The sequence below is a fragment of the Heterocephalus glaber genome, unplaced genomic scaffold, assembly GCF_053883595.1.
Source record: "Heterocephalus glaber isolate CG9 unplaced genomic scaffold, H.glaber_assembly_v1.0 deba00001745, whole genome shotgun sequence".
Classification (NCBI taxonomy): Eukaryota; Metazoa; Chordata; class Mammalia; order Rodentia; family Bathyergidae; genus Heterocephalus; species Heterocephalus glaber.
This window is the reverse complement of record NW_028258451.1, coordinates 1,241,097-1,261,379: the sequence shown is the minus strand read 5'-3', so window position 1 is coordinate 1,261,379 and position 20,283 is coordinate 1,241,097. Positions and strand designations below refer to the sequence as shown.

General features: G+C 59.1%; 3 protein-coding genes across 4 annotated transcripts; 1 reads left to right on the top strand and 2 right to left on the bottom strand.

The window, feature by feature from the left end:
- Positions 1-211: 211 nt before the first annotated feature.
- On the bottom strand, positions 212-10,511 carry Prpf31 (pre-mRNA processing factor 31). 2 transcript variants are annotated; one of them, XM_004866725.4, is made up of 14 exons: positions 10,338-10,511; positions 9,499-9,683; positions 9,058-9,118; positions 6,862-6,945; positions 6,419-6,516; positions 5,842-5,948; positions 5,570-5,739; positions 4,066-4,223; positions 2,725-2,814; positions 2,352-2,479; positions 2,199-2,271; positions 1,729-1,857; positions 1,559-1,657; positions 212-540 (listed from the first exon to the last, which is right to left on the bottom strand). In XM_004866725.4, the coding sequence occupies exons 2-14, from the start codon at positions 9,673-9,675 to the stop codon at positions 415-417; spliced, it is 1,500 nt and encodes a 499-aa protein (XP_004866782.1). In that variant the 5' UTR covers positions 9,676-9,683; positions 10,338-10,511; the 3' UTR covers positions 212-414. The 2 variants fall into 2 exon arrangements, with proteins under 2 accessions (XP_004866782.1, XP_021101790.1); XM_021246131.2 differs by lacking the exon at positions 10,338-10,511 and adding an exon at positions 9,905-10,243.
- Positions 10,512-10,694: 183 nt separating this feature from the next.
- Tfpt (TCF3 fusion partner) lies at positions 10,695-14,429 on the top strand. The gene is made up of 6 exons (XM_004866724.4): positions 10,695-10,883; positions 11,143-11,401; positions 12,913-12,983; positions 13,716-13,785; positions 13,860-14,078; positions 14,277-14,429. The coding sequence occupies exons 1-6, from the start codon at positions 10,861-10,863 to the stop codon at positions 14,394-14,396; spliced, it is 762 nt and encodes a 253-aa protein (XP_004866781.2). The 5' UTR covers positions 10,695-10,860; the 3' UTR covers positions 14,397-14,429.
- A 50-nt stretch (positions 14,430-14,479) lies between these two features.
- Ndufa3 (NADH:ubiquinone oxidoreductase subunit A3) lies at positions 14,480-16,634 on the bottom strand. The gene is made up of 4 exons (XM_004866723.4): positions 16,486-16,634; positions 16,200-16,274; positions 14,946-15,023; positions 14,480-14,637 (listed from the first exon to the last, which is right to left on the bottom strand). The coding sequence occupies exons 1-4, from the start codon at positions 16,493-16,495 to the stop codon at positions 14,546-14,548; spliced, it is 255 nt and encodes an 84-aa protein (XP_004866780.1). The 5' UTR covers positions 16,496-16,634; the 3' UTR covers positions 14,480-14,545.
- Between the last annotated feature and the right edge of the window lie 3,649 nt (positions 16,635-20,283).

Sequence of the window (20,283 nt, the reverse complement as noted above, 5' to 3'; positions counted from 1 at the left end):
TCCCCCAGCCCTGTGAGCGCCCCTTTGGCTGGGCCCGCTGTGCACTGTGTGCCCGAGCTCCGGCTCCACCAGGGGTCTGACGAATGGCCACTCCCCCACAACAGACCTTGATGCTGTGCTTTTTTTTTTTTTTTTTTGGTACCAGGGATCGAACTCCGGACCTTCTGCTTGTGAGGCAGGCGGCGGAACCACTGATCTAAATCCCCAGCCCTCGATGCTGTGCTTTTAATTGTACTCTTTCCACAAAAAGCATCTCCTTTCCCAGGTAAAATAAAAAGCCTCGCCAAAGAGACCGGCTCTGCCCAGGGCCGGGCTCAGTCCTGGGCGCCTGTGAGGCGGGCGGCAGGCGGCTCTCTGCCGGAACCTCCTGATCCGGGTACAGTCCCCGGCAGGGCGGACCCAGGACGCGCTGCCTCAGGTGGACGTGATGCCGCTCTTCTCGCTCTTGACCTTGAGGAACTCGGCCATGCTGGAGAAATACTTCTGGTTGGCCTCGGCCACCTTCTTCTCCGCTGCCTGTGGGTTCACGATCTCCAGACCCTGGGCGGTGGGGTGGAGACAGGGTGACAGGAGGGGACCGGGACTTGCCAGGGTCCCCAGGCAGCAGGGCAGGAGGACCAGCTGCGGTCTCCGAGGGTGTCGACTCCAGAGGTTTGGACCTGACCGGGTGGTGGCGGGAAGGGGAGGGAGGCGCCGGGCAGCTGGGATGTTGCTGAGTTCCCCAAGTGATGCTAAAAGCGGCGCCCCAGCAAACCCTGTCCTGCCAGGCTCCCCAGGAGGCGGCGGCCCCAGTGGGGGGGCAGGCCTTGAGTTCTGGCACACAGGGCAACACCACAGACCGCGGTAACGGCCAGCACTGTTCTTTCTTTTTTCCAGTACTGCTGATGGAACCCAAGGCCTTCATAATGAGCTACATCCCCAGTCCCAGCCCTTGTTATTTTTTGAGACAGGGTCTTATAAGTTGCCCCGGCTGGGCTGGAACTTTCGATCGTCCTGCCTCAGCCCCCCAGTGCTCGGAGTACAGGCATGCACTGAGACCCCCATGTCCTCCTCTCCTGTTTCTCCCCGACACCTACCACCTATTCACTGTGGACTGCACTCCTCTGTGTCCATGAGGGCAGGGCCCAGAGAACAGTGCTGGGACCAGGGAGGCACTTAGCACGCTTTCTGGTGCGCGTGTGAGCTCACCAACCCTGACGTGAGGGGCCGACTGGCCTCACTGTGGTAAACTGAGGGATGGGAGGTACAGACACCCAGCTCCACACGGCTCGTCACTGCCGGGCTGGGACCTGACCTCAGGGGTGACACCAAGCCGGCCTGGCTGGGAACTTGACCGCTGGTGCAGCCATGAGGCCAGCCCGGCCACTCAAGGGCAGTGGTCCGGAAGCTTGGGGGTGTGGCCTGCTTGGAGCTGGGTCTCTGCATGAGGCGCTGGACCCTGCTGGGCACAGTGCGGGAGCTGCCTGGCCTGTCCACAGGCACAGCCTCCTGCCGCCCCAGCAGTAGCGCTTCACGGCAGAGGGGGAAGGGGCTCTGCGAGCCACCTGGGGCCGGGTACCTGGAGGGGGGTGAAAGCCACGCTGGAGGCGGTGCCCGAGGAGCGGTCGCGGATGGTGGACTTCCCGCCATACACCACGCTCTGCTTCTGCAGGGTCCGCTGCGGGAGGAGGAGGGCTGTGACCAGGCTCTCCCGGCCACCAGGCCCCTGGGCCCCAGCCTGGCCCGTACCTGCAGCGTCTTGGAGATCCTGGCCTTGGTGGCGTCGTTCACCTGTGTCTGGCGCACGCGCCCACTGCCCGACTTGCCGAGGTGGCCCAGGCTGAAGCCCAGGTCCTCCTGGTAGGCGTCCTCCTCGATCTGAGGGCAGGGGTGTCAGAGGTTGGGTGCTGGGCAGCCCCCAGCAGTTGCCTAGGCCTCATCTCGCGGCGCACAGGCAGGCACCGGCCCGGCCGAGCACCCAGGCCCAGCAGGCACCAGGTATCTCTGTCCTGCATGTGCGTGCTGGGCGTGGTGGGCGGGACAGGGTGTGGTCTTGGGTGGGGGTGTGCACAGCAGGGCACCCTCGCTGGCGGGGAGGGACCAGGGGAGCTGAGCCAGGGCAGCCCCGAGTGGCAGGCGGCTTTCGGGGTGGGGGACCCCGAGTCCGAGCTGGGGCGGAGAGGCCTTGGGTGGCTGCCCACTGACGGGCGCGGGCTGACCTCTCCGAAGCTCATGCGGTTGGCCTGCTTCCGGATCTCTGTCAGTCCCAGCCGCTCCTTCATCTTGCGGTACCTGGGGCGAGCGGTCAGCTCGGGTATGGGCCTCGCCGCCCCCCCGCCCCGCTCACCCCCACAGGGCCCCAGGGCCCTCACCTGCGGCCCCCTCGCTTCTTCCGCTGCCCATCCAGGGGTGCGGGCAGGGGCTTCACCTGCTTCACAGGCGGCGGCTCCTGCCACTTGTCAAACTTGCGCTCGATCTCGTCCTTCAGTTCATAGCCCACCTGGAGGGGAGTGGGGCGCTGTGGCCACTCCTGGGGTGCCTGCCTGGCCGGCCCATCTGCCACCGGGGCACAGCGTCCTCCTCCTCCCCGGTCCCCGGTCCGGGGCTCCTCTAAGACCTCACACCCTCCATACCTGCGGCCCAGGCTCACCTGAGCTCTGCCCTGAAGGAGCCTGCCCTCCCTCCCTCCCTGCACAGCCCCGGGGCCTCCGCCAGCACACACCCACCCCACGGGCGCCCGCTCACCTTCCCCTCCGAGCTCTCGTGGAAACTGTCCACGCGGGCGGCCAGTGTGCATTTGGCGGCCACCAGCCGGGCCGCCTTCCGCCGCAGATCCTGGGGCAATGGAAGGGGGGTGAGTCCGGTGCTCCCCAGGGCTGGCCGACCCCAGGTCCTGGGAAGGAGGCCTCACACCCCGGCCTGTCTGGCCCAGCACCTCCGGAGAGCCCCACAACTCAGGCCCTCACACTGAGCCACAGGGCCACCCTTTCAAAGACAAGGCAGGGTCTTGCTAAACTGACTGAGCCTGAACCTGCGACCTTCCTGCCTCAGCCTCCCAGAGTGCTGCGATTGAGGTGAGCACCACCAGGCCCGGTGGGAGAAGCCCACTCTTCTCCCCCAGTCTACAAGGAGGCAGAGGACAAGGGGCTGCCTCCCTGCAGCGCCTCTGTCCGAAGCAGCATGAAGAGGGCCTGAGCCGGGTGGAGCCCTCAGCCCGCCCCGGCCACACCTAGCCCAGGCCCCGGCTGCACACCTGGCCCACTCGCCTCAGTTTCCTCAACTGGGAAATGGGCAGCAGGGCAGAAGCAGGTGTGGGCCGGAGCAGAGGGAAAACTGGAGTTGTGAGGATTCAGTGAAATCAGCATTTCCAAAGCCTCAGCCCTGCTCCCCAGCCTCTGGCCCTGCTCTTGAGCCGTTACTGTCACCACAGCGACGCAGACTCCTGGCCACACCACAGGCAGGGTTTCCTCTCAGCCCTCTTCAAAAACCACAAGCCCGGTAAAGATGGCAACTTAGCTATTCCATAAATGGGACACTGTTAAATAATAATAAAGCCAGGTGTGGTGGCGCACGCCTGTCATCCCAGCACTCAGGAGGCTGAGGCAGGAGGATCACTGAAGTTTGAGGCCAGCTTGGGCTACACAGTGAGACCCTGTCTCAAAAAACCAACTAACACAAACAAAAAATAACTAACTGGGCCGGGGATTTAGCTCAGTGGTTTCGCTGCCTGCTGGGCAAGCGGAAGGACCTGAGTTTGATCCCTGGTACCAAAAAAAACCCAGTTCTAAAAAATAACTAACTAGCAGTATTTAAAATAAAAGACCTGCCCACATATGGCTGAATTCATGTTTTCTGCCATTCAAGAGAGGTGGCTCTCGTGTGAGGAAGCACCAGGAGGCACATGTAAAACCCACAGCCACAAGACAGCGACAACAATAAGCCACCAGCATGCAGAGGAGAAGAGGGCAGGCACTGGCCTGGACCCCGGGAAGGGGCCGTGCTTTGCAGCTGCATGACTGGGCCAGGAGGGCTGGCTCTGCTACACAGCCAGCCGGACCGAGGTCGGCGCTCGGCGGTGCCACTCACCGGGGGCAGGGACTGCACGATGTCGCTGTGGTAGATGTAGCCAGTGTGGGGCAGCACGGAGGTAGATGAGAAGCCGGACAGTGTCTTGCGCTGGGCCCCGAGCAGCATGATGTTGCAGGCGGGCATCTTGGAGAGGTTGGTCAGGCCGCCGGCCACACCTGCAGTGGGAGGTGCAGAGGGAGATGCGGGCTTGGACCAGGGGCTCCCTGCACTCCGTGCCTTTGTGTGAGGTTCTGGCCCTGCCTTCGAGGGCTGAAGTAGCTCATTTCACTGTGGGGCAGATGTGCAGGGGCACAGAGGGGGGTGGCAACTTGCCTTGTGGGTGCACAGCCAGGAAGTGGCCCAAGAGGAGGCTGACCCCAAAGTCCACGCTGCCCGCTCTGAGGGTGTTATCTATGGGAGGTCTTTTTGAGACACAGTCTCACTATGTGGTCCAGGTTGGCCTTGAACTCACTATGTTGCCTAGGCCGGCTCCTGCCTCAGCCTCCCCAGTGCTGGGGCTGTAGGTGTGCCCCACACCAGCCTATCTATGTAGGGCAGGTGCTCTGAGCACTGGGCCTGTGTCTGCCTCACCTGTTTGCAGTGGGGTTGTGCAAGCACAGGGAGGGGAATACGCTGGCAGGAGACATTTCTCCACTTTCAGGGCCTGCCGTGACTGCAGGGGTTGGGCACACCGCCCAGCCAGTAAGGGACCTCGAAAGGAGCCCTGGCGTGGGCACGGCAGGCTAAGCAGAGCTGAGGGGCCACCGTGCCATCGGGCCAGGGCCTTCCGTGACTAGAGGGACTGAGCTGGGTGGGGGACCTCAAAGCTGGAGTGACCTGACCCTCAGGGTTCAACACACTCTCGAGGCTCCGTAACAGCGAAGAGGGTAGCTGGGGAGACAGCGTCAGTGGCAGGCAAAGGGACGTGGAAGGAGGGGAGGAACAAGCCACGGCCGTAGGAGCCCAGGAGGCTGGGGCTCACTGAGCAGCTCCTCCCAAACCCTGCCAGGGTCCCTGCCGGCCAGCGACGGGTGGGGTCCGGTGAGGCCCAGAGGGGGTGACAGTGTGCCAGGCCCAGGGTCTTGGCTACGGCCGGAGGAAACCAGCCCAGCTGCCAGTCACACTCGGGAAACTGAGGCAGGGGAGCTCATTTGCTGAGGATGAGTGGTCAGCCAGGCGGGGCCAGGATCTGCACCCACATCTGTGCTGAACCCACCATGTCCGCTCCCCAGCTCAGCACGCAGCTCCCCACTGAGGGGCCTGAGCTGTGTGCTGAAATTAGAGCTGCTGCAGAACACGGCAGGATTTGAACACAGGGCCTTTGAGGAGATAAATGAGGCGTGGAGGGGCTCAGGACCCGGCACACAGCGGGGCGGGATGTAGAGTGGCCTCTTCGGGCGGCCTCAGCCTTCATGGCGCTGCCGTGTGTGTCAGGCCCACACACAGCCGGCGGGACGGGGCTGCGGTGCCGTGCGCCCACCCGTCCGAGCCTGCAGGGCGGGCGACAGGGCGGGGGCCTCACCCATGATCTTGGCTGCCGTGGAGGCGCCCACGATGATGGACAGGCTGGGGGCGATGAAGGACATGCGGGACTCCACGTACTCGTAGATGCGGTGCTTGGACGCGTTCAGCTCCAGGGCCATGTCGCAGGCCTCCTCCAGCCGCTCCAGCTCCTCCTCTGACAGCTGCTGCCTGTGGGAGGGACCCGGACTGCTGGGCATCTCGCCTGCTGGCGCCACGGGTGGCCCCTGCAAGTGCCCGCGTGTGCCGCGCCGGGTCCTGGGGCGCTCGTACCCCTGGGTGGTGGAGGCCGTGACGCTGACCACCATGATGGTGGCGTTGGTGAGGATCTGCTGCAGGTTCTCGTTGTTCTTGCACTTGTCCAGGCTGTTGCCCAGCTCCTGGGGGAGGCAGGCATGGAGCTCAGGAGGGGCAGCCCCCCCCGGCTCCGCTCAGGATCCCCCGGGACTCCGGGAGGCCGCTCTGCAGTGGGGCCTCTCCTGCCCCTCCCAGCCCCCAGACTGCCAGTGCTCAAAGCGCCAGCACTGTGGCAGCTCCACGGGGGCAGGCGGGCAGAGAAGCCACGGGAAGACGCACTGCACCCCACGGGCTGTGGTCTGGGCCCACTCTGAGCTCAGGCCAGGACAGAACCTCCTCTGCCACCAGCCCGACCGCACCAGGCAGGGCCTCGCTACGTTGCCCAGGCCGGGTCCCAGCTCCTGATCTTTCCTTTCCAGCTCAGCCGCAAAGACTAGGGTTATACATGTGCACCCCATGCAGGGCTCTGGCCCTCTTCTCGAGGGCCTGGCTCGCCCATAACAGCTTCGCCTCGAGGTCTCCCGTGCTCAGCACTCTCTGCCGAGCCCCTCACCTTGACCGTGCGGATGTAGTCCAGTGCGTTGGGGACCAAGGACTCCAGCTCGGGGAACCTCTTCGAGTACTTGTCCCGGATGAACTTATGGATGATGTCTGGGGAGGTGAGGAGGGGCTGCTCGTGAGGAGCAGGCCATCCGGCTGTCCCCGGCACCCGCTTCCTGCTTCACTGCCAAACCCCGAGACCGCAGCTTGGCACAAGGGCACCCAGCATAAAGGCCATGCTCCGGCCCTTTCGTACTTGGGTGGCCACCTCGTTAGAAGCCGAGAGCGGAAGTGACGTGGGCAGCTTCTAGGACAGGCCCCGGGGAAGGAACTGTGCACTTCCTTCTCTGGTGAGCCGGACCAGACCGGCACAGGGGCCTAGGGCAGCACGCAGGGGAAGGCCAGCGGGGCCGTGGGGGGCATGGGACAGGGCTGCCACAAGGCGCCAGCACTCACTCAGCTCATTTTCGATCTCCACAGTCAGGTTGTTGGCGTCCACAATGACACGGTACTCGGGGGCTGCCTCCACCGGCCCCATCACTGTGCGGAGGAGAAGCGGGAGCGGATGAGGCAGGAGCACATAGCGGCCGCGGCCGTGCCCACCGGCCTGCTTCTGCACCCCCTCCAGTCTGTCCTCCACGTCAGTCCAGACTCAACCTCATCCTGCTCTGGAACTAGGCCCTCCCATGCCTCCCACTACCAAGGTAACGAGCCAGCCCCTAGAGCGAGTCGAGGCTTGCGTTATGGGACGCCCTGCCCGGCAGGGACAAGTTCTACAGCTGCGCTCCCCGCGTCTGCGCCCGCGGTGCCCAGGACCCTGGAGTCCTCCCCTGGTATGTGCTGAGCCACCAGCTCCACACTGTGGCCCCTCCACCTTCCAACCCTGTCCTCTCCACACGACTCCACCTGACTGCAGCTGACTGGGGCCACTGGGCCCCAGTTACAGCCGCTCCACTTTCGATCTCTCCAGGCATTGTTCCCCCTCCTGCCAACATCCCTGCCTCTTATGTTTCTGGAAAACCACTGTGCAATACAAACAATGAGAGCATCATCAGGGTTAGCAGTCAGAGCAGCTGACACACACAGGACCCCTGGGCCTGATCAGGGGTCATTCTGTGTGTCATACAGGGGCTGATTTACCTCACCCATGGCCAGCAGGGGAGGTCCATATTAAATTGGACTGACTTAAAAGAGAGAAATGGAGCCACTGCCTGAGGTTGCACAGCCGGCAGGCAGAAATCTGGCCCTAAACATGGTGCTTCAATCTGTCCCAGCCCTGGTGCCCGAGTGCCTCCTTCCCTCCTTAAGGCTCGGATGGCATTGAAGAACCTTCCTGCAGACGTCTCCCCCACACTCCACCACAGCTGGGCCCCTCTGCTAGACACGGACCACCACCCAACCTGACATGTTTCATGCCCAACCCCACCCGACACCCAGCCTGAGCTCTGCAGCCTGGCCTTGGACCCCAGCCGGAGCCGGCACCTCCCTGCGCCTCCCTGCCACTCCGATGTCTGTGGCCTGGCCATGCTATTCTCTTTCCCTGGGCCCCTTTCCTCCCCTTATTGCCTGGCAAGTGACCATGCTCCAGACTCCAATTAAGCACCTGATCCCCAAGGCAGGGCCAGGTAGCCCCTCCTTTGGCTGCAGAGTGTCCTGAGCAAGGGACTACCCACCAAGGACAGCCTGGGATCTGGCCAGAGTCCTCCACTAGACTCTGGGCATTTTGAGAGCAGAGAGCTGGGCTGATTCAACTGAGTGTCCAAGAAATTAGTAAAGAAAAGGAGTGTGTCTCCCTGAACCTGTGTTCTGACTACATCTCTCCTGTGCCCAGCAACTCCCAGAGCTTCCCAGGACCAACAAATTCCACTATGGAGTCCAGAGTCCCATGCTTCCCAGAAGGGGAATGGCAATGGGCCTGCCCTATTAACAGGCACTCTGAGTACTCAAGAGGTGACCCGGTGCTCCCCAGAGCTGGGACTGACAAAAGCTATCAGGTGACAACCTAACAGCAGTGTATTTATTTTGCGGCTACTTTATATTTACCCAAAGGTACCAGTTTTCTATTCACAGTAGTAACAACATTTAATTCTTACATGAACTTAGGGAAAAAATGTTCACTGATTTGAAAAAAAATCTGAAGTAAAAGAACACCCAGTTTACAGATGTAGCAAAAACTCTGTAACTGGTCATGCCTGCCCCTGCAGTTCGGGGATTTTACAGATTGACTGATTGATTTGGCAGTACTATGGGTTGAACCTAGGACCTTTGTACTGAGCTATATATCCCCAGCTCTTTTTTATTCCTTATTTTGAGACAGGATCTTACTAAGTTGCTACATTGCCCAGGCTCTGCTCAAGCTTGTGATCCTCCTGTCTCAGCCTCCTAGAGAGGTGAGATTATAGCCCGTGCCAACACATCCAGTTTGGGGAATCTTGAGATAAGTTCTATCACAACTAGTAAGTGCTCATCATAGAATAAGGGCTTTATCACACAATGTTTTTAGGGGAGAAGTGGTCTGCAGTGGGATGGATGAAAAGAGTGCTCTGAGAAAGGGCAAGAGGGACCAAGACTCAGTATTGGAAGCCACAAGGAACAAAAGAGCCATGAGGCCCGACAAGATAATGAGGAGGGGAAAGTGAGGGTGCAAACTACCTTCTGAAGCTTTGGCTTGCTTGCTGATGTACTCCTCAATCTTCATCATGATCTCAGCAAACTGCCAGGGAAGGGGAAAAGGAAGAGAAAGGGAGTCACCAGGGCTCTTCAAAAAGAAGAGTTACTAGGGCCAGGGATTTAGCTCAGTGGTTTCGCCGCCTGCTGCGCAAGCGCAAGGACCCAAGTTCGATCCCCGGTACAAAAAAAAAAAAAAAGAACAAGGTCTTTGCAAATAGGGAAGGGTGGGCAAGGGAAGGGGAAAAAAAATAAGAACCAAGAGACTCATGTAATGGTACAAGATCCCAATGATGAATGTAACTGTATTTTATACCTAAAATGTACCAATAAAGTTAATGGGGGGAAAGAAAAAAAAAGAAGAGTTACTGCTTCATTACCTGTCCTGGCGCTTGTTTGTGGCCCCTCACCCCTGTGCCCTCTCACCATCTTGCTATCCCACAGCTTGGCGATACTCTTGACTGAATCCCCAGAGAGATCCAGCTGTGTCTCCTCCTGTACATCCTCAATCGCTGGCTCCTCTTCCTCCTCTCCAAAGCTTCCTCCTTCCTCCTCTTCAGCTGCCTCCTCAAGGTCAGCCAAAAGCTCATCTGCCAGAGACATCCCAAGGTCTGTGCGGAAGGAAGGGCAGGGTTCCGTGAGACCACACCTGACCAAGTCCCTCTTTATTACATGAAGGACCTCTCTCCTGGAAGGCCCGGGTCCTCCTTTATTGGTACCCAAGCTCCACAAGGTAGGGTGCTTCCTTTTGCTTTGTTCTCCAGGGGTGTCTGCATCCCTACCCATGTAAGACTCAGCAAGCCATGCAAAGTGCCATCCTGTCAGGACTTACCAATTTCTCACCTTTGGGTCTTCGCACAATCAGTCCTCTTTGCCTAAAGTGGCTCTCTGCCCCACTCTTCAGTGCCCAACAACTCCTCAGCCTTCAGCTCCCAGGCTCCAACTGTCTGACCCCTGCACCCCTTTCCAGCCCGCGGCGGCTTGCTTTGTGATGTACGCCCCACACGTCCCGCGTGTGCGCCCTCAGACACTTCCCAAGACTGAGATTAAGTGACTCCTCCACGGAGCCCGCCTCCCGGGCATCAGTCAACGCTCTAAGAGGACAGTGAACAACCTTACTTCTGACATATCCCCAGGGCCATAGCACAGGAGGAGCATACGAAGCTTTGGGCGATCAACCTGTGAAGGCCCGGCTTTGTCCTCATTCGCCTCCTCCTCCAGACCCAGGAGTCTGGCGTCCGGCCCTCCCATTGTCCCCCACTCACCTCTTCCCTCAGCTCACGACGGTTTCTAGGAAATTAGCTTCGCAGCAGCGGCCGGCGCTCACTGATGCCGTTACGCGCCTAGCCGGGCAGAGCTGCGCTCTGATTGGCCAACGACACCGCGATGTTCCCGCCGCGTTTGGAACAACGTTATTAGCACCGACCTCCGGCGCACACGGATGAGCGGGACGCGGACAGGGGCTCAGCGGGCTCGCGGCCCCCAGAGCGCGTCGGCTACGCGGAGAATCGTCGCGGCCAGACTGTGGGGGGTCGAAACCAGAATAAAGGCGGCGGCAGCACAGACGACTGGTAGCGGCGTAGAAGAGAAAGCAAGGCCTTGAAGCCGCGATTTTGCGTAGGGCGACCAGGACGAAGGAAACGAAGCTGGAAATAGGAAACTACAACTCCCAGAAGGCACCGGGCTTCCTGGGCCGCGAAGCCTAATGGGACCAATAGTTCTCCACACGGCTCAACCTAGACGCCTGAGGCTGAAGTGGTGCGGCCTGAGGCGCCTGGAGTGGCAGAGATGGAGCTGGAGCAGCGAGAGGGGTGAGTGGCCGAGCCGCGGGAGGGGCCGGGCCGCGTACCCGAGAGGACGCTGCGGCCCGCGATGCGTAGCCTCTGTCCTGTGCCCGGGGGCCCGCTGGGAATTGTAGTTCATGCCGTTGCTGTACGTTATAGCCACCCTCGGGGGGCCTGGGGGCTGCAAGGGAGAAGACCGGGGATCAGACGGGACCCGGGTCTAAGAGACCGGGAGGATTGGAAGAGGAGGGGTGAGGAGTGAGGAGAGACGCCTCTGACCCTGCAGGACCATGGCAGCCGTGGGGTTTGAGGAGTTCTCGGCCCCGCCGGGCTCAGAGTTGGCGCTACCCCCCCTGTTTGGCGGCCACATCCTGGAGAGCGAGCTAGAGACCGAGGTGGAGTTTGTGTCTGGTGGCTTGGGGGGCTCGGGGCTCCGGGAGCGCGACGAAGAGGAAGAGGCAGCCCGGGGGCGGCGGAGGCGCCAGCGAGAGCTGAACCGCAGGAAGTACCAGGCGCTGGTCCGGCGCTGCCGGGAGATCGAGCAGGTAGGTGAGTGTGGGATCCCGCTCTGGGTCACCTCCTGGGCGAGCCTGCCAGCCCCGCACCAGTCCCCTTGGGTCCTATCTCTCTGCATCCCATAGCCCCTGCCCTGGACTCAGGTTCACTGGCAGAGCTGTTCCTCAGCCCTCCCTGGCGGTAGGAGGATGGAGCAGAAGCGGGGGGTCACACCCTGCCGGGCAGGAACAGCAAGGCAAGAACTTTGGAATTTTTTTTTTTGACAGCCGGAGCCGTTGAAGGGTTTTAAAGGGGGCAGGTGGTGGAGCAGTGTCAGGTCTCCGACTCCCTGAAGAGTCACGTGGGGCGTGTTCAGGCTGCTGGAGCTGCGAAAGTACCACAGGCTGGAGGCTCAGCCACAGACGCCTATTTTCCAGTTTTATTTAAGTTTTTTATGACACAGGATCTTTACAGTCCAGGCTGGCCTCAAACTTACAGCAATCCTTCTGCCTCAGTCTCCAGAGTGCTAGGATAACAGGCGTGCCTCCCATGCCTCCCTTTGTCCTGCAGTTTAGAGGCGGGAAGTCTGGGACCAGGGTGTCAGCAGGCAATTCCCGAGGGCTAATGGAGTCCTGCTGGTGTCCCTTGGCCTGTTGCTGTTGCCAACGACCTCGGTGTCCTTTGAGGCGTAGCGAGCGGCGTCACCCTGGCCTCTGCCCTCAACCTCACATGTTGCTCCATGTGTGGGTCTGTGTCTCAGTTTCCCCTTTTCACAAGGACAGCAGCCACTGAGCGAGGGTGTACCTGGGACCTCACTGTAAGGTGCTCACCTCTGTGGCTACTGTCTTGGAACACAGTGCCATGCTGAGGGGCGGGGGTCTGGAGTCCAGCACACCTTTCTGAGGGCACTGAGCCCAGGCTTTCTGGCCGGGAGGAGCCCATGCTTCAGCCACCATTCAGGCGTGACCCACAGGTCTGTGACAGCCCTAAGCAGCCACCTCACACTGCCAATCTAAGGCGCTGGGGACAGGCTGTCCTCATGGAGCTTGGGTTGGGTTGGGGAGCAGACAGTGAGCGAAGAACACACAGGATATGAGATGCACTGTGCAGGGCCAAGAGTAAGCAAGACGAGGGGGTGGGCAGGGTTCTGGCATGGGGTCGGGAGGCCTGGGGCCTCCCTCAGCAGGTGACAGTCTCGCTCCAGGGCTTGGAGAGCAGTGAGAAGGGGTCAAGCAGAAGAACAGCGTGTTGAAAGCCCCAGGACAGCGGGCATGGTGGAGCACACCTGTAGTCCCAGCTCTTGGGAGGCTGACACTGGGTGTCACTGGGCTACTCAGTGAGACCCCAGCAGGACGAACAGAGGGCTGCGGGTGTAGCGCAGTGTGAAGGCCCACGGTTCAGTCCCCAGTCCAGCCGTGGGGGAAGCCCCACGATAGGAGTGCGAATGAACGTGTGCTTGGGAGCCAGCCAGCACTTCCGAGTGGACAAGGGCGAGGACGCGAGGCAGGGAGGGAAGCGCTCTGAACGCAACTGCGGTGACCCGTGCTCTCCCCCTCTGCAGGTGAACGAGCGCGTCCTCAACAGGCTGCACCAGGTCCAGCGGATCACTCGGAGGTTGCAGCAGGAGCGCAGGTAGCCCTCCCACCACAGCCCGGGCTTCTAGCCCGGCATTTCCACCCCTCTCCCCACTCGGCCAGCTGCCCTGTCTGCCTGGGCCCCTGGGCCCTGAGGATGAAGGGTGCAGGCTTGGATGGGAGCAGGGTGGGGAGGGCAGAGCCAGCTGGGTGGCTGGGAGCAGCTGTCTGCTGGGACGAGGGGCACAATGCACACCTGCTGTGACCCGGAGCAAGTGGCACCTCTGATCTGCACAGGGACAATGCCAGTGGACAAGCACTGAGCAGCTGAGCTCAGAGCACCCCACACGACCTTTGGCAGGGCCTAAGCCCTGCAACCTTCGGCCCCAGACACCCGCCACTGACCTGCCACCTGCAGCGCCCGTCATCTTGGTCCTCTGCCAGCTGGCCGGGCACATCTGACTAGTGGGAGCCCCTCTTCTTGGTTTTTTTGTTTGTTTTTTGTACTGGGGATTGAACTTGGGTCCTTGCGCTTTCGAGGCAAGTGGCAGAACCACTGAACTAAATCCCCGGTCCGGTTGCCCGTCTTCTTGGAGCCCTCGCTCGGCACCCCGGTCGCCCATGACAGGCAGGGAACCAACAGTCAGACAAGCACCCTGCTCGGGCCCCAGGCTGCAGAGCTCTGAACTCTGGGCCAAGGGCAGTGGGGGCTTCAGGCCGAGTGTGAGCTGGGCCCTGCTGTCCCTGCCAGGAGGTCACTGTCCCACTGGCGGCATCTCTGTCCATGCAGGTTCCTCATGAGGGTGCTGGACTCCTACGGAGATGACTACCGGGCCAGCCAGTTCACCATTGTGCTGGAGGTGAGCACTGCTCTCTTGGGCCAGGGAAACCAGGAGCCGGGACAACCTTTACCTGCCCCTTCCTTCCCCTCCAGGACGAGGGCAGCCAGGGCACAGACACCCCCACCCCAGGCAATGCTGAGAACGAGCCTCCTGAGAAGGAGGAGCTGTCCCCACCCAGAAGGACTCCGGCAGCCCTGGAAGCCAGCAGCCCAGCCCCTGGTGAGGGGCTCAGTGGGCGGAAGAGGCGGCGAGCACCACGGGATGGGGGCCGGATGGGTGCTTTGCTGACCCCAGAGCCGGCCCCTGTGCAGGTAGGCAGGAGCCCGGGCAAGTAGGCTGGGTGGGGGCAGCGGGAAGGAGCTAGGAGTCTCGGCCTGGAGATGGCCGGTGGGGCGGGGGGAGGGGGACCTCGGTCCGCTCTGCACACAGGGAAGTTGCTGGCCAGGGAGAGCAGCCATGGGGAGGCTTCTCTGTTCCCAGGCCCACAAGTCCGACTCCTTTCTCCCCAGGTTAAGGTCGAGGAAGACTTTGGCTTTGAAGCAGACGAGACCCTGGATTCAAGTTGGGTGTCTCGGGGTCCTGACAAACTGCTGCCCTACCCTACTCTGGCCACCCCACCCTTCGACTGACCCCACCCCAATAAACCAACCCCATGTACATTGGTCACTGTCTGCTATTCCCAACCCCAATCATGTACTCTCAGAATCTGGGGTTGGTGTTCACACTTTTATTGGGGGCCAGGGGAGGGGGCTGCCTCCCTGTCCATAGCAAGAAGTGCTCACAGTTTCTTTAGCCACTCCAGGTTGGGGCCCTGGGGGTCCTGGGGGTGGCTGGGCACATCAGGCATGTTCCCATCATCTCGGACGGGCACTGTGGGAGAGGAAGGTGGGCCACTTGAGACCGGCCAGTCTCCAGAGCCCTCCGGAAAAGCCAAAAGGGCCTGTCAGATTATGCTCAGAGAGGGAAGCGGGGCTGAGGGAGAGAAAGGAGAGTGGGTCAGAGAATGGGTGATGCAGAGACAGACAGGGGAAGCAGCAGATACAGGAACCCAGGCAGGAACAGAAATCTGTCAAGAGGCTCAAAGCACAAAACAACGGGAAGCAAGTGGTATCATTAAATTGGACAGGTGCAGTCCAGGCTACGGCAGAATGCCCCCCCCTCCGGAAAGGCCCACTCACCTGGGTAGTTGTAGGGCATGGCCTTGTTGACCATGATGGAGTACTTGGTGTAGGGGCTGACTACGGGCAGAATTGCAGCTGTGGAGAGACAAGTGAGGTGTGGGTTGGGGTGGGTCAAGGTAACCCCAGGAGGCTGCTCTGGGGCTCTTGCACCCTGTGGCCCCCATTTATGGGCAGAGGGTTTACAGCTGGGAGTGGGGGAGTGATGCCTAGCACTCAGCTGTGTCAGCTACAGAGCAGGGATGGGAGGAAGTGGGGCAGTCTTAGAGTGCTGTGGTCATAGAGGATGGGGGGCGGGGCTGGGATGTTCCAGGAAACAAGACTGCTTGCCAACTCGGGGGGAGGAGGGTTGTACAGAGACCAATTGCTGACCGGGGAGAGCCAGGAGTCCTGGGACTGGGGGAGGTCCATGCTGTCTGATAGGCGACAGCCACCTGCAAGTTTTCTAGCAGCCACATTAAGAAGAAAAGGATATAAACAAAACTAATTTTACAAAGTAGTGTAGCTTGGTATGATCCAACCATTACCATTTCCCATATAATGAACATAAACAGTACATGTACTTTTAAACTTCAGCGTGTCTTGTACCATCTCAGTGGTTCAGCCCCAGTTTATGAGCGCAGTGCCCATGGTGGCTGGAGGCCTGTTTTAGGACCTTTCCCAGTGTGTGGTCTGTGGGATATCAGTACCGACAAGGCCCGGAATGCAGAATCCCAGGCCCCAGCCCAGACCTATGGACTGCACTTAATTAGACCCCCCAACCGCAGGTCAGGAACTCCCGGTCACCCTGAAGTGTGAGCAGCGCTGCTGCAGGCCACAGGTTTTGTGTTTTTTTTTTGGTACCGGGGATCGAACTCGGGCCCTTGCGCTTGCGCAGCAGGCGGCGAAACCGCTGAGCTAAATCCCGGGCCCGGTCACAGGTTCTTTATCAGGCAGACTCACGAGGATTTGCTCAAGACTCCCTAGCCCCCCTCCGCCCCAACCAACTCAATTGAGAATCGGGGAGGGAAGGGGCACGCATTATTAATTCCCATTATCGTTCTTTTGTCACCCCGGGTTTCTCAGAGTACAATGGGGGTCAAGGGACTGCATCTCGTGCTGACAGAGGCTGGGGGGAGGGATCCCCACCATGTTAAGGGTGCAATAGGCCAGGGGAGCCGTGAGGTGGCGCACACGGTGCGGAGCAAGATACACCGTTGCGAGTGAAATGCTGCGGGCGGAGGATACACGTTCGTGCCCGGGAAACTCACGCACCGAGGCCCGCGATAGCTAAGGACACGACCAGCACCGGCTCCTGGCCCCAGGCATTCTTGAAGAAGGCAGCAATTCCTGGAGTGGAAGAACGAGGGTCACTCCTGCTGGGGCTGCCAGGTGACCTCCAGCCCTCTCGTCCCACCCTGCCCTGCAGGAGCCCGGGTGACTGCCGCGTGCTAGGTGGACCCCAGGGTCCTTAGCGTTGCGCCGCCGCGCCTCCGCCCCAGACCTCCTGCGGTTCCCACAACTCCCCGGGCCCGCAGCGACCCGCAGCGCCCTAACTCACTAGCAGCCATGTTGCTTGACGGCAGCGAGGGTCCGGAGCACTCTGGGAGTTGTGGTCCATGCGCCAAGCTCCGGGACGTAGGCTGCGTATGCGCCTTGGAGCAAGAGCGGCGCGGCCGAAGCCAGCGCGCGGAGCCCTCTGGGAGTTGTAGTTTCTTCGGCGACTCCATCGGCGCGTGCGCACTAGCTCAAAACATTTGAAGAGGCGGTGGGGAGGTGTAAGGGGAGCTACGGGATTGCGCTTGGAAGGGCTCATTTTTCTGTCAGGCGCTTCCTGGGGCTCGCCTTTCTACCTCAGCCTACAAGTCGCTGCCGAGAAGAAACATAGTCCTCCTGCTGCAGCCCAACCAAAGCAGAATGAAATTATCCTCATTGCAGACTTCATGAAAGCCAGCCGGGGATTTAGCTTAGTGTTTTGGCCGCCTGCTGCGCAAGCACTAGGACCCGAGTTCTATCCCCAGTACCAAGAATTTATGAAAGCCCATTTTACAGATGGAAGAGATGAGACCTGAGAAAGCCAATGGCCGACCTGTCGCTCTGGGTCGCCCCTCGAGGTGGGCTTGTGCGGGAAACACTCTTTGATCTCTGCGGGCTCTCCGGGTGCACTTTGTTGTGCCATATAACTCAGATCACTTGAAAAAAAAAAAAAGATTTGGCCCGTGTCTTTCAGTGGGACCAGGAGTTACTCAGGTAATCTCTGTGCTCCCTGCGGCACATACTAGATGCTTTGTGCGCATGTGTTTGAGCGCGCGAGCGTGCGTGCGTGCGTGCGTTAACTGGGGATTGAACCCAAGGCTTTGGCACTGAGCTGCAAGCCGCCCCCCCACCACACACCCTTTTTGAATCAGGGTCCCAATAAGTAGCAAGCTTGCCCAGGCTGGGCTCCAACTTAGATCCTCCTGCCTCCTCGAGCCACAGTAGGGACAAACGCTAAGGTTATAGAAGACCCGAGCCTGCCCTGCCCACCCGCGACAGCGCCCTCTGTCGGCCCTTCTCGCGTGGCCTTGGCTGCTGCCCCCCTCCCGCCCACACACACACCAGGTCAGCCCCGCCCAGCGTGGGGTCCGGGCCCAGACCCTGCCCGGGACTGCTCCCGACACTCCGGAAACCTGCAGGGTGCTCCAAGTTTCCTGAGCTGCTGTGGGGCTCGCAGCCGCCCTCCGTGGGGACTCCAGATAGGGATGAGTTCAATCTTTGGTCCCCACAGGGGCTGGGGACACGACACACACTGGGTCCAGAGTGCGCTGGAACCACGCCTTCCTGACAGTGCCTCTCTTCCTGTGTCGGCGCCCTCTTGACTGAAATAAATCCCGCAAACCCCACGAGCACGCGTTTCCTCTCTCTGGTGAGTCGGCCTTGCTCTGTCTTGAATGGTGAAGCTCAAGGGCTCGTGTTCATGACTGCATTCAACCAACACATCCAGCGCTGGCTTCCTCCTGGGGAAATGCAGCTGTCCAGGCCACTCTGTGCTTTTAGGGCTGCCCAGTAAACTGATGACAAGGCCCCATATCTAATGAAATGGAGTTGAGGAAAAAGTGTAGAAGATGTCTTTTTAAATTTTTATTTTATTTTTTTTTTTTTTTTTTTTTTTTTTCCAGTACCGGGAATCAAACTCAGGACCTTGAGCTTGCCAGGCAGGCACAACGTCACTGAGCTAAATTCCTGGCTCATTTTTTGTTTTTTTAAAAGACAGGGTCTGCTATGTAGCTCTGGCTGACCTCGAATTCACTATGTAGCCCGAGCTGGCCTGGAATCCTAGCAATCCTCCTGCCTCAGCCTCCCCAGTGCTAGGATTACAGGCGTGCCCCATCATTCCAAGTATCTCTCTCTCTTTTTTTTCCCTACTACTGGGAATCGAACACAGGACCTTATGCTTGCCAGGCAGGTGTGGTACTGAGGTACATCACCAGCCCATCCTCTCTCTCTCTCTTTTTTAAAATTTATTTTGAGACCAGGTCTTGCTGAGACACTAAGTTGCCCAGGCTGGACTCAAACTTGTGATCTTCCTGCTTCAGCTAATGTTGGATCTTTTTTACAGCTATACAGGACAAAAGAGAAGGAGGGAGGGAGTAACAGAGGAGGGTGGGGAGGGCAAGGAGAAAGAGACATTATTCCATGCCATAAAACTAATTCAGGAGTCTAGCTTGGTAAGGTGATCAACTGAAAATATTGAAACGAATGTAAATGTGTTTTATAGTCCTGTGTAGTGTGGAGATTGATGGATATTGCGGTGGCCAATGTGTTCCACTTTCTGATCCTATAAATCTATCCCTTGAAATATATTTTGCACACAATAACCTTGCCAGAGTCCAAAGACATTAGAAATTACTGCTGGTGTCACAGCCATAACTTTCCTGGAGAAACCTCAGTTCCAACTGGTGGCCTTAGATGATGCTGTTGCCCTGGTAATGATGTTGTAATTGACAGCTCAGAGCTCCTGAGTCACAGGGAAAATGGCCTCGAAAACAGAAGGTGCTCATTCGCAGGCGATGGTGTTTTCTCCCACATGTATGACAAAGAAGAAAGTGAAAGCCTAAGACAGTGGTAGATTTCTTACTTTTTTGTTTGGTATTTTGAGACAGGGTCTTGCTATGTGTAGGGAACAGGGGAAGGGGACATTATCAGAACCTCTGCAGTGAGTCCTGGTCTCCTTCGAGCCACGGCAGCACACGGCGAATTACAGGAAAGGTAGAAAAATGAGACTGAGAAGAAGCTGAGCTTTGGGTCTGATCAGTGCTGCTCTGGGCATCAAAAACAAAAGCCCCCTAGCTTGCAGCACGTTTTATTCAGTTCATGGGGAAACAGATGTAACAAGTGAAAATGCGGAGTTCAGTGCTTCACATTGGGATAAACAAGGTGTAACAAAAGACTGGGGGGCAGTGGAAATCTAAGAACAATGAGGAACTATGCAGATGAAGATTTGGTTCCTCCCTGTCGTCTCCCACAGGTGTGCTCTTGTCCTGGAGATTACAGCATCCGGGGATCACTGAGGTCTCAGTTGTGACCCGAGGCCAAAATGGAATTATGTCCAGAATATTGTAGCTGGCCTGTAGGCAGAACTAGGCCTACTCAAATGATTTTTCCTTAGAATTATGTAGCAGTGCTCCCAACAGCTATGAGTCAAGACTGGCCTTAAACTCGCTATGTAGCTCAGGCTGGCCTCAAACTCATGGAAATCCTCCTGCCTCAGCCTCCTGAATACTAGGATCACAGGTGTACAACACCATGCCCGACTTGGAATAAATTATTAATTGAATTTCACAGAATCCCTCACAGGAGGACAACAGAAACAGAAAAGATAGCAAACACGCACAGGAGATGGAATGAAGTGTGTGAGGAGGTCCTCATCACAGTTTCAAGGCGAGAGAGCAGAGTGAGGTTGGGCCATGCTGCAGACAGTGGTCAGTGATTTCACAGCCATGAGGAAAGAACGCGAAGGGAAGCTTCCATCTCAGGCTGGAAAGACCCTCACAGGCTGGGTTCGGAAGGCTTGGTCCCGCCCTGGCGTGGGCTCAGCTCCCTGGGTGGGGTCCTCAGGGAGCGCTGTAGCCCCAGCCCAGCCTTTGTCTCTGCCTCCCGGCTCCCCGAGGAGAGCAGCTTTGCTCCCCTGCCAGCTCCCCATGACCTCCCCTCATCCAGTGCAGCAGCAATGGGCCTGTGACCAGGGCCAGAGACCTCTGAAACCATGAGCTACAGACAGAGCCTTGAGCTTCACGCTGGCTTCCTCAGTGCCTGGTCACAGCAAGGGAAGCTAACACGGCATCTTACTGTGGCTCTGACTGGGTCTTCCTGGGGATTA

What these genes read in the sequence shown, in the direction of transcription:
- Prpf31 (XM_004866725.4), bottom strand. Translation starts at nt 9,675, where the DNA reads ATGTCTCTGGCAGATGAGCTTTTGGCTGACCTTGAGGAGGCAGCTGAA. An exon ending in TCGTGCAGTCCCTGCCCCCG is followed by an intron (nt 2,815 to 4,065) that starts GTGAGTGGCACC and finishes CCATTGCCCCAG; the next exon opens with GATCTGCGGCGGAAGGCGGC. An exon ending in TGGCTTTCACCCCCCTCCAG is followed by an intron (nt 541 to 1,558) that starts GTACCCGGCCCC and finishes CCCACCGCCCAG; the next exon opens with GGTCTGGAGATCGTGAACCC.
- Tfpt (XM_004866724.4), top strand. Translation starts at nt 10,861, where the DNA reads ATGGAGCTGGAGCAGCGAGAGGG. An exon ending in AGGTTGCAGCAGGAGCGCAG is followed by an intron (nt 12,984 to 13,715) that starts GTAGCCCTCCCA and finishes CTGTCCATGCAG; the next exon opens with GTTCCTCATGAGGGTGCTGG. An exon ending in AGTTCACCATTGTGCTGGAG is followed by an intron (nt 13,786 to 13,859) that starts GTGAGCACTGCT and finishes CTTCCCCTCCAG; the next exon opens with GACGAGGGCAGCCAGGGCAC.
- Ndufa3 (XM_004866723.4), bottom strand. An exon ending in CTTAGCTATCGCGGGCCTCG is followed by an intron (nt 15,024 to 16,199) that starts GTGCGTGAGTTT and finishes GTCTCTCCACAG; the next exon opens with CTGCAATTCTGCCCGTAGTC. An exon ending in CATGCCCTACAACTACCCAG is followed by an intron (nt 14,638 to 14,945) that starts GTGAGTGGGCCT and finishes CCTCTCCCACAG; the next exon opens with TGCCCGTCCGAGATGATGGG.